Below are 12386 nucleotides of genomic sequence, written 5' to 3'. Positions count from 1 at the left end.
TGCAATGGCTCTGGGCAGCCTGTTCCAAAAAAAGGGGAAGAATGTGTGTGTGTGTGTGTGTGTGTGTGTAAGGCAAAAAACAAATCAGGTAAGGGTGCAATCCTGTGCATGTTTAGATGGAAAAAAGTCCTACATCTCCAGCCAGCAATGCTGTTGTAGGACTTTTTTTTTCCTGTTTAAATATGCATAGGATTGCACTCTAAATGTCCTAGTACTGCTTTTGCTGTGCTTTGTTTTGCTCTCCCTTTCTCTGCTTTGTCTTATTCCCAGTTTTTTTTTTGTTAAAATGTACATTATTTATTATACATTGACATACAAGCACTGAAAGTTTAGGAGTGAGAAAACCTACTGAGATCTGGGTGTCTCACACTCTCCAGAAGTGGGCTCCCTATTCTAATTCTTCTCACACAGTCTGATGCACTCTGGGGTTGAGGGGGGGCACTCTGGGAATAAGGCTACGCCAGTAGAGGCCTAGAGGAACCAGCTCGAACCTCCAGCTGGGGTTGGAAGGGTCTGATGCCCAGGATAAGGCAAGTGGAAGCTTGCTTCTGCTGGTTCAGGGAGCAGCTTGGCTCACGTGGGGTGCTAACACTCCAAAGGCATTGTGCAGCAATTCCATCTTCTTTTCTTTAATGGAGTTTCCTTAAAATAGTTTAGACCCCTGTACAATTCCAGGAATGGGACAGGAGGGTGGCATGATAAAAGCATTCTCTGGAAGCTCCCTTGGACTTGGGATGCTGAAGAGGCATGAAACGTTGTTACACTGAGGGAGGTCTCTTAGGTTGGCTCACAGCGGCATGGAACTCCATAGGCCAAGTTGTGCTGCTGCTGCTGCTTCATCTCAGAGGCGTACTTATACAACAAATCATAGGATTTGCGGCAAGTGAAGAAGAATCAACAAGCTACAATTGCCTTCTACTGTGAAGGTGGTTCTACTAGTGGATATGCTGAATGCTTCACCTTGATACACAGATGTAAAAACAGTTAAATCCAACTCCCACAGAATGGAGTACATGTTTTGCATGCAGAAGATCCTGGGTTCAACCCTGGCATGTCCAGTTAGAAGATCTCCAGTAGCAGGGCAGGAAAGATGATGGAAAGCATCTGCCAATCGGACTAGACAGCCCTGCACCAAAGATCTGACTTGGCATGAGGCTCCTTCATATGTACCATATGAATGCTTATTCTATCCACCTGACATAAGTAAACTACATTCAATGCTCAGGGTGGTACCATTCTATTCAGAAGTCTAGGATAAGAGTAGTATCTTTTTTTCTTATAATAATAATAATAATAATAATAATAAAAAATTAGAGTTCTGAAGAAAGTGAAACTGAACTGAGTGGAACAGAGTACAGAATCCAGTCTCATAACTACCATTTCGCATTTCCTGCATAAGGTTTTCCAAAGCAATTTATCCCATCTTGTAATTTCTGCAGGTAATATCCCTTCATTGAAAAGGGATAAATGGTTTGAAAAAGTAGACAAGTGGCATTTGATTTAATTTGTGATCCCTTATCCTGTATCACACATAGATGCAAATTTTACAGGTAGACTTACTTGCCTTTCTGTCTAAAACAGCCTGCCCTGATCTGGTGCCCATCTGGTGAAAACCCTGAGTGGGAGGAGCGTGGAGGTGAAGAAGATTGCCTTTGCCACTCATCCCACTCTGCACTGGACGGCTGTAAGCCTCTGTGGTCAGAGGCTTACAGCCATCTTGATAGGATTGTGCCCTTAAGCAGGAAAACAGTGAATGCTCTTCAACCTGTTAAATGAAAACATGCTACACAGGAAGTTTTAAGATATGAATGGTTTCTAGAGAAAAGTGCAAAAGAACATCACATGCAGAAGTAAAATGTGAAACATGCAATGATTACAGAGAAAATACATGTATACCTATGAACTACACAAGTTACATGTTAAGATTACTACAGTTTAACTCTTGCTGAAGCCTATTAGAAAACAGTATTAGGAAAATTATATTAGAGTATCAAATGAAATAGCTATGACACACAAAAGTTATAGTAGGCTCAACTAGCAGCAATTTGAATTGTTACTTAGCTCCACTTAAACGTCCACCAGTCTAAACTAGTTAAATGGAATATCTGAAGCTTTCAACTATATAGCAGTCTACTCCAAACTTTAGAGAAAAGGAAGGAAAAGGGAAATTATAACTTCCTATCCTAAGCAGAGATCTGAAGAGCAGGCTTTTGTGAACCCAGAGGAAGACTGCAAGATATGTCTTCCAGGGTCCAAGGTGTAGGACTCAGCAAAGTCCAGATAGGAAAATTAATCCAGAAGAAATGTTTTAAAAGGAAAAAGAACATAAGAACATAAGAAGAGCTATGCTGGATCAAACCAAGGGTCCATCTGGTACAGCATTCTGTTCACACAGTGGCCAACCAGCTGTCAATGGGAAACTCACAAGCAGGACATGAGTGCAACAGCACCCTCCTACCCATGTTCCCCAGCAACTGGTGAATATAGGCTTACTGCTTTAGATACTAGAGGTAGCCATCAGGATTAGTAGCTATTAATAGTCTTCTCCTCCAGGAATTTGTCTAACCTCCATTAAAGCCTTCCAAATTGGTGGGCCATCACCATATCTTGTGGTAGCAAACTCCATAGTTTAACTCTGTGCTGTGTGAAGAAGTACTTCATTTTATCTGTCCTGAATCTCCCACCAATCAGCTTCATGGGATGACCCCGGGTTCTAGTATTATGAGAGAGGGAGGAAATATTCTCCACACCGTGCATAAATTTGTACACCTTTGTCATGTCTCTGCTTACTCACCATTTTTCCAAGCTAAACTATCCCAGCTGTTTTAACCTTCCCTCATAGGGAACTCTGAACTTCACCAGTGAGTAAAATAAAATAGGGGGAAAACTGGATCAAGCTGCTCAGAAGCTAGGCATCTAGCCCACAAAAGCTAGTTCAGAAACAATGGCCAGCTGCAGCCTTAAAAACCGAAGAAGGGACATGGTCAAAGTAAGATTTTCCCTGTTCTCTCAAAAAGAAGGCAAACATGCAATCTATGCCCCCAATGGCCCTCAGACTAGTAAAAATGTGTTAGCAAAAACTAGAGCTATGCAAAACAGAAAAAAATAACAGAAAGAACTGAAACACGTTTTCTCCTAGGGTTCAGCCCCTGTTTGATTCACTGAGAGAGCACTCCTATGGTCTCTAGACAGTACCTGAGGGGCCATAGGATAGTTCGGATTGCTGGATCTGAAGTTGGAGACAGTGCGGCGACCTTGGACCCAGAAGTCAGAGTTCCCTGCCCCTTCTCCCTTGCAGCTGGCAACCTCAAGGAGGAGGGAAAGGGGCGGTTCTGTGGGCAGGGATGGGTGGAAGGACTGTGGAAGTGAAGGTCACCTCCATACCGCTCCCACTGTACATAGAATGCCTGTCAGCCTCCAAGTTAGAGAGGATTGAGCCCAGGCTGTCTTAGATTTTCCTGCCTTTTGATTGGCCTTTTTCTTTCTTTTCAGTCACCAACCAGAAATTTGGTTCTGGATTGGTGAAAGATGTATTGGCTGGGCAGAAACCTCCAAAAACAATCTTTGCTCATAGTTTTAGGCAGCTGATGTTACCCTAGGTCTTCTCAGGATATATGGGAACTTTCTGAACTCATGGAGCTGCTAGTTGTGTGGAGCAACAAACATTGTAACTTCTTCATATACCGTTCCATTGTTCTTATACTTTTGTTCCACAAGCTAGCCACAGCTTTGTCAGCATGATTGCCTGCATCTCAGACTCCAGGCAGCAAACCTTTCTGCCCTCAAGGAAAAAGAGGCCTACTTGTGAACCAAAGTTTCACTCCTATTCCATTCCATGGCTTTCTTCTAAGCCTTGTGTTCATAGTACTTGAACCCAAAAATGGACCTGAGTAACAATGCATAGAAATACAACAATACAGAAATATTCCATTCATATTTTCTCATTACATTAGCTGCTGAAACATTTTGTAAATATATAAGAAAACAGTGGCTTGTTCTAGTAAACACTTTACCAGGAATGGCTAGGACACTGCATGACCTCTTTCATGGGCAGTCAAGACGTAGCTGTCTACCAATAAAGAACCTGGGGAGTGGGGAAATCACAATATTAGAGAAGATCTGGATAATTTCAAATAATAATTACACATTATAGATATTAAATCTTTCCACATTTGTTAAAAAAAGAGAGCATCTCGCTGAAACTTGCATGTGAACATCTTACCTTATGAAATCTGTCTGGAAGGTGAGTTCTTCCTTTTTCTCCTCCAAAGGCCACAATGAGTTTCTTATTCTCTTACCACACATATATGAGCTTCCCATAGAAAACATTTGCTTGCTCTACTTCATTTTTGCGGTAGTAAAACTACATTTCTGTCTGAATCTTTAAAGACTGTTAATTATTGGGTTTTTTTTTAGTATAGAAGCTCAATACTGTACTGTAAAAAATGTCCTTCCCTCTGGAGAAGTCTTTACAATGTGTACGAGACAGTCAGTCTTGTGGACAAGCCTCAGGAGGAATGAAAGCTCTTTCTTCTGATGTTACCAAACCATATGGGGATGGGTTCTTCCTCAGAAAACATCCTTTACGGTTGCAACATTGCATATCCTTCTGGGACTTATCTAGATTTTTTTAAACTTTAGTACAACTGTCAACAGAATCCCATGCATGTGTATTTGGAATTAAGTCATACTGATTTCAATGGGACTTACCCTCAGGTATGTATGAGTAGAATTAAGAGCAGGTAGGCTCTGAAGACTCTTCTGCAGTTCTGCTACACACTCTAGCACTTTCTTTAGATTATCCTGGTCACTGCTCTACATGATGAGTGTTTACTCATTTTGATAGTACAGGGTTTGTGTGGGATGTTTAAACAAATCTTTACTAACTCCACTTGGCAGGCTTACACCAAATAATCTTTTAAAAAACTAGTAATAATTTAGTATGGACGCAATCCTAAGCATGCATCTCAGGAAGTCCGTACGAACTCAGTGAGAAAGGGCACAGCCTGGGGAAGAAGCTGGAAGGCCAGATGGGGAACTCCCATAGGGATGTCTGTTGCTGGGAAATCTGGCCCTTTTTGGGCTTGCTGGATGTCTGCAGTGCACCCAACTTGGCTTGCTTTAGCGAGCTGAGCCACGTGGTTTCCCTGAGTTCCAGGGACTTTTAATGCATGTTTTTGGGTCTTGGCTGTAATTTGCATAATTTGCACACATTTCAGGTGTAAATTGAGCAAAGTTGCATTATCTGTGCAAATTATGGCTGCAGTTTGTGCAGATAATGAAAATTTGTGCAATTTACAGCAATAATTTGCACAAATCCTTTTTAATGCATTTTTTTAATACGTTATGGAAATTCCGCCAGCTGGCCCGACTCATTACACACTGAGTGGGCCAGTTGGCAGAAGATAGAACAGAGTCCAGGGGGCTGAGCTGAGGAAAGCTCATTGAGCTCTACCCCACAACTGGATCTGACATCCCTAAACTCCCACAGTCATATCTGGCCCATGGGCCAGAAGTTCATCATACCTGGCATAGTGTAACTACATGTGAAATGCGGAGGAAGAAACAGCACCTCAATTTAGGCAAACCAGAAAGGAGAAAAGGACTTGGTGTTGAGGGATAACAGAAATCTTCACTGTATCTCTACATGTTTCAGAGTAAAGACTCCTTCAGGAGCTAAACATACAAAGTAGAGGACAACACAGTACTACAAACTTGAAAGCAATAAAATGAAATACACAGATCAAAACTAAATTCATAAAGGGAACTTTTGATTGTAGACTCTACTATACAAAAGATGAGAACATCAACGTTTGAAAAGCATATGCTAAAAGACTATGGCTCTTCCCCATGCAGTGCTGACTAAAAACATCTCAAACATTGAAGCTACTAAACATTGAAGCTACTAGAAGCTATTTTAAGGAGCGCCTCCAGCAACACCAGATACGGTGCTCAACAAGATGGCCTTCTCCCTGTCCCATCAGCCGGGACAGGTAGGTTGGTGAGGCCGAGGGAGAGGGCCTTCTCTGTGGTGGCCCCCACTCTGTGGAACTCCCTCCCTAGGGAACTCCACCATGCCCCCTCTTTAATGAGCTTCCACCACACATTAAAAACGTGGTTGTTCAGGCAGGCATTTGGGGTGGGTTAGGGTATTTTTAGAAATATGATATTTTAAAGTAGAATTTTATTGTTTTAAATCTGTTTCTATTGCTGTACATTGCCCAGAGTGGCCGGGTGACCAGCCAGATGGGCAAATAAGAAATTTAATAAATAAATAAATACATACATACATACCTTGGAAAGAAAATACAGAAATTCCCAAAGTAGGAAGCTTACTTGCTCTCTAAAACCTTTAAAAAGCAATTTTAAAAAACAAAGGAGCAAAGCTTTCTCTCTCTCAACACTTAAAAAGAATCACTACACAAAAGACTGAATTCCTAGCACTGCTATTTATAAGAGGCAACCGATTAAAAAAAAGGGAGCAGAAAGGAGTGCAGATGGTTGCGGTTTACTCAGGATGCATTTTTAAAATTCTTTTTATTTCATTATTACATTTATATCCTGCCTTATTTCCTCTAAGAAACCTAAAGCAGCTTACATGATCTTCACAACAACCCTGTGAGGTAGGTTAGGTGGAGAGTCAGTGACTGGTGCAGGGTCACCCAGTGAGCTTCATGGCTGAGTGGGGACTAGAACCCAGATCTCCTGAGTTCCAGTTCAACACTCTAATCATTACACCACTTCATTGCACATGGCTCTTGTGCAATGAAGTCACATACACTCCAGTGATGTATGACCCCACATTTGAGATTTTTTCCACAGATCTGAGGAGGGATACATTATGGGGTGGATCAGGTGGATGAAAATATAAGGCAGTCACCCTCACTGATGCCACTGAAGTAGCGCTAGCGTACATGATCTCTAGTGCTATGTGAAAAGCATAAACTGGTGTGTAGCTCATACTAGTGCTACATCAATTGCATATGCAGAGTAGCGATACTGGATACTACACATAACTTATTAAAGACAAATCCTAGAATCCCTTTATTTTATGTTTGTCCTGATTCCTAAAACGATCAGTCCTCCAGGCCAACTGTTTTGGGAATGGATTCTATTTTAGAACCCCTTTCACCATTTGAGGATTATTTTTTAAACGATTAATACATTTCCATGCAGTCATATGTCCGTGATTCTGTGCATTTTTAATAGAAAAAAATAGATTCTACAGCTATACAACCAGAAGATGTTCTAGTTACAACAGATGTGAAATCATTGTACACTAACATAATGCAAGAACAAGCATTAGAGATGATATACATACGTTTATGTCTAATTAATATCTTCCATTTATACCTAACTCTGCATGTTTCAGTGATTCTTAAATGTATTGTAAAACACTGTTCTGGTATGATTTTCTGGTGTGAGGTGTAGCCATGTTAGTCTGTTGCAACAAAAATAAAAAATAGTCTTGTGGCACCTTAAGGACTAACACATTCATTTATTCTTCCATAAGCTTCCATGGACACTGTCCACTTCATTAGATGCATGAAGTATCAATCTCAAATTGGCTGATCTATATACACATGTGTGGGGTGGGTGGGGAGGGGGATATAAACAGGATAGTCAGAGGGAATTGAAATGGAAAAAAAAGGTGCAGACAGTGATAATTACATTAACAGTTGCCTTTCACACAGTGTTGTTCGGTGAAAACACATACATAATTGCAAAACCCTTTGTCCTTAGCCAAAACACAGGAAATAGAGTTGAATTTCTTAATTAATTGTACTTTGGCAATTTCACATTGGTATCTGTCTTGGGGGGTGTTTCCAGTAGCGATTTACTCTGAGCCAGCTGTGTGTTGAGGTCATTAGGGATACATGAAGTTGTGGCCATCCAGCAGCCACCCCAGAGCTTATCAGGGAAAAACCAGATGTCCTGAGACTGCTTAAAGTCTGATTCTTTTCCTTAAGTCGTGTTCTCCCCGGTATAGTTGCTGTGTGCCCCAACCTCCACATTTAGCTCAGGTATGCTAGCCTGGCCCAGGGGTGTGCCTTTCACCATGACTCCAGTCATGGGGTGTTTCCTCCCACTGTGCTGAACGAGGCTTGCCCTCTGAATGCCCACAGAAATAACAGAGAAGCCCCTCAATTGACATGTCACATGTTAGAGCCCAATTCCTTAAGTGCTATTAAGCATGACCTCAAAGCTCTGATTCATTGCCTTAGGAAGTAACTACGTCACAGCTCCCTCATAGAGATCCTGTGCATTAAAATGGGGGCTAGTTTCCATCTGTTTCTCACCACAAACCCATTAGTGTCTTCTCTGAAGTAACTCCCATTGTGCCGAATGAGGCTTGCCTTTGAATGCCCACATCAGAACTTACAGAGATTTCCCCTCAATTGAAATGGCACAGTTTTAAGCCCAGTTCCTTAAATGCAGTTAAGTGCGATCTCGAGGCTTTGGTCCATTGCTTTAGGAAGTATGTTCTTCACAGCTTGGTTATAGATATCCTGTGGGTTACAATGGGAGTGGGTTTCTGTCTTTGTGTTTACTGCTCTCTTTCCCACAACAAACCCATTAGTGTCTTGTCAGAAGTAACTCCCATTGTGTTCAATGAGGTTCTGTGGGTTAAAATGGGGGGTGGTTTCCATCGTTGTGTTCTCCCCCTCCCTCTTTCTCAGCACAAGCATATGTGTGTCTACTCAGAAGTAACTCCCATTGTGCTCAATGAGGCTTGCTCCTGAAATGCAGGTGCATCTGGACTTTCAGGGGAAAGGAGAAAGGGCGGGGGGAGAGAGGGGAAGCCTCTCTTATTGGTTGAGCAGCCCCTGCTAGTCAGATGACGTTCACTCTAACCCCCCCCCCCACCAGGAAGTATGTTCTGTGAAGCAATTTTTACTGCTGCGGAGAATCTGCTTGTGAGGCTGTGCTCACAGCAAAGCCGATTCCTTTAAAAAAATCTGGTACTCCTCTATTAGCTTCTCCTCTCGTTGTCATGGAAATACGGCCTTGGTGCGGTTTGCTTTAGCTTAATGGAAACTGCTTGAAAACTGGATCTGGCATGAATACTTTCCACAAAGGTATGGGTGGGGATCCCTTGCTTCTTATGGCAGCCACATGAGTGGCCACCACACAAAGGTCTTTCAGTTTCCTACATTGTGTCCACAAGGTTCTTACTATTCAGGAATTGTCCCAGTTTGGGACATGGGTTGTTGGGGGCACATGGGAGTAAGCAAGTGCTCTGCCTTCCTCCAACTTACTGCTTCTGCTTTGTTTCTGGATTATAGAACAACCATGACATATACGTAGACCAGTAACTCTGGGTTGTTGAGGGAGAAATAATCCAGAGTTTTAACCCATGTTTTGTTTTGGGGTTAAAATTCTGCATTATGTTTCCCTCAGCAGAGAAACCAGACTTCTGGGTTCACACATCATGGAACACAACCCAAGAACAGGGCATTCCTAGGTTGTTTAGTAATCCAGAAAGAAAGCAGAAGTGGTGAGTGGGCAAGAGGCAACTTGCTCACTTGCTCCCATAAGGCCCTCCTGACCAACCATGGGTTGTTTAAGCCATGGTTGGTCATTATGTCTGAACTGGGTCATTGTCTCTGAATAGTATCTTGGCCAACAATTTTTAGTACCATCAAGCATTTGCAAACCTAGCAATATCTGCCTCTTATGGTAACAATCTCTTCCCCCTTCATCCTGCATAGTCTGTACAACTACACTGAAGTGCAGAAGGAATTGAATGTTTTCATCCTGGTTTGCTCTGGAAAAGTTTAAAATTTCCTTTAATCAGAGTATGAAGCTACTAATGGTCAACTGATAAAATAATTGGTTGCCCATCATGGAAACTAAAACAGTTCTTCACAACTGTGGAAATCATATCATACCATATCATCTTCTCTGCATATTCAGGCTATCAGATAGTATACAACTTGAAAACTGAAGATTGAACCAGAAACCGTCCAGTTTCTCTGGCAGATATACAGAAGAAATCCACATGAGTAATATTCTATTGTAAAAAAAAGTATGCACACCGCCTCACACCCTGGACAGCTCATTTCAATCTGAAACAATACCAAATAGAAACAAAATGAAAGCTTGAATTAATACCCTCTGTTAGCTTGGGGTATGATATGCAGTATTATAGAGTTCTCCTGTAGATAGGCATTGGAATAGATAGTAAGACTTAAGCAGTCTGGAAGAATGCTCCACAAATTAAACGTATGTGTAAAATTTGAACATTGATGGGTAGGAACTGCGTATTTGTCTGTTCCAGTTTTGAGGAGACAGTAGAGCATGTTGGACATGTTTGGTAAAGGAGTTCTTCATTTGAACAGCAAATAACATTGGAAGTGTTTTTCCGCTTTTCATCCCAAGTTCTAGATGCTAATCACAATTCAGACAGAGCTCTTCCATATTGTTCCCTGGTGCCTTAAAAACAGCCCAGTGGTGGTGGTGGTGGGTGTCTGTGTGATTTCCTTCATGTGTCCCCAGACATAGAAGCAAAATAGATAAAAATCTTGAAGGGCCATAAAGCACCCCTGAACAGAGGTGCTTTCCCACAACAACAAAAATGAAGCAGAATTACCATTTGTTGCCTTCTCAAGTCAAACTAAAATAGTACAATGCAATCCAATTTACTCTACTCAACGATGCCCATAACACAGGGCAATACAAAAAGAAAATAAATTACAGATAGACATTTAGATATTCTCAGATATTTCGATAACTGGATGCAGTTTGTTTATTTATTTCCTTATTGTAAATATTTTATTTATAAGGTAAAGTATTTTAAAATATTTGCTTATTTAAAAGATTTGTAAGCTGCCTTTCATGGTAATCCCCTCCCGCTGGCTCCCAGGCAGTATACACCAAACTTAGAAATCATTCTCTCTCTCCCAAACATGTTATATGAAATTATACGTATCAGTTATGCAGTGTACATATGGTGTACACCCTTGGAGGTTTTCAGTACACTCTCCTTTGAGCTGAGACATATACAGCACAATCCTATACATGTCTACTCAGAGGTAAGTCCCATTGTGCTCCCATTGAGGCTTATTGCCAGGTAATTGAGAACAAGAAGAATTTCTTTTTTGAGTCACCTTCCTGGTCAGGGAGGCATAGGTAGTTCTAAGCAGAGGGAGTGGGTATTTTTCAGTCCATTATGCTCTACCTAACAGGGCCTTTCCCACTGCATTATTCAGAGAAAAGGAATGCATACTCCTGCTTTCAAAAAGTAGACCATCACTGATCAAAACAATGGTGATGGGATATAAACACCTTGTGCTTCTTTGTAGGTTTAAATTCGGTTTCCTCCTATTTTTGTGCAGAGTTAAATATACAAGCACTTCTGACAGAGAGGAAGTTGATCTCCCAAGAGATGTTATCAGAAGCAAGCTATTTTGAGCTCAGTGTACCAGTCTACTTTGGAATGCCAGCAATACATTTGTGTCCTTTAAAAAACGATTTCTATATTTGGTCAGAGCAAATGACTTATACAGTACCTGATGGAGTCCCACTACAGCAGCAGCAGCAGCAGCAGCGGGCAGCTTAGGTTCAGGGTAGACTTCATTCCTAGCCTTTCAGTAAAGCTTAGCCCCAGCCACAAGTGCAACGTGTTTCATCAGTCTCCAGCGCCGGAGGCTATCAAGGAAGTCATCATATCTGCCCCATCTGCTCATGCGTGCTGTCAAGCAGCTCCCACTGGAAGAAACTTAGCTTAGTAGCATAACAATTAAGATGGAAACTTCACAGGCCGCTCTCTTGCCTCCTGTCAGTGCTGGATATACTCTCGACAGCTTCCCCCATACTGTACCTCTCTTTGATATCAGCACAGTGTTCACATTCAGCTGCACATGTGGGACTGATCAGAGAACAGTAGGGTCTTTCATTAGAGGCCTGGCTCGGATGATTTCCTTGGCTACTGGAAAAAGAATCCTCCTCCTCCTCACGTTTTACTGGAAGAGTCATTTGCCTGTTTACAAAAGTTTCCCCCAAATGGCACTTTTCTTTCTATAGCAAGAAGCAATATGGGAGAAACGACAAATTTAGCAGCGTTTCTGCAGGGAGTGGATAAAACAGAACTTGTTACAAGTCCAGGGTACTGATTTTTTTTTTAAAGGAACTTTTTGAGATAATTGCATCCTATGCATGGCTATGTCATGGCTTCCTTCCAATGCTGTTTGTTAAATCATGGTGTGGCATTATGTCTGTACTGGAGCTAACCATGCTTAATGCCAACCAGTTTCCCTCATAACTGTGTTTGCAAACTCAACTTTAAACTCTGGTTATAGGGAGACTCCTAGTAGTGCCAACTCAAGTGTAGTAAAATTTTTAGTATTTTAGCTTTCTAGTCTTTTAGCTTTGCTGTTTTATAT

At 41.6% G+C, this 12386-nt stretch overlaps 1 protein-coding gene across 1 annotated transcript in view; it reads right to left on the bottom strand.

Annotated features, from left to right (window-relative positions):
* LOC146350108 (arylsulfatase H-like) overlaps nt 1-11874 on the bottom strand; it is a 39414-nt gene extending 27540 nt beyond the window's left edge. Inside the window, exons 1-2 of the mRNA XM_084841768.1 lie at nt 11514-11874; nt 4014-4084 (exon numbers count right to left, since the gene is read on the bottom strand). Coding sequence (XP_084697894.1) covers nt 4014-4048 — 35 coding nt within the window. The 5' untranslated portion in view covers nt 4049-4084; nt 11514-11874. The remainder of the gene's footprint in view (nt 1-4013; nt 4085-11513) is intronic.
* Nucleotides 11875-12386: the final 512 nt, after the last annotated feature.

This window comes from Heloderma suspectum, chromosome 3 (genome assembly GCF_057233095.1).
Source record: "Heloderma suspectum isolate Gila_16-S chromosome 3, 16-S_ref, whole genome shotgun sequence".
Taxonomy (NCBI): domain Eukaryota; kingdom Metazoa; phylum Chordata; class Lepidosauria; order Squamata; family Helodermatidae; genus Heloderma; species Heloderma suspectum.
The sequence above is the reverse complement of the archived record's forward strand: the minus strand, read 5'-3'. Positions and strand labels throughout refer to the sequence as shown.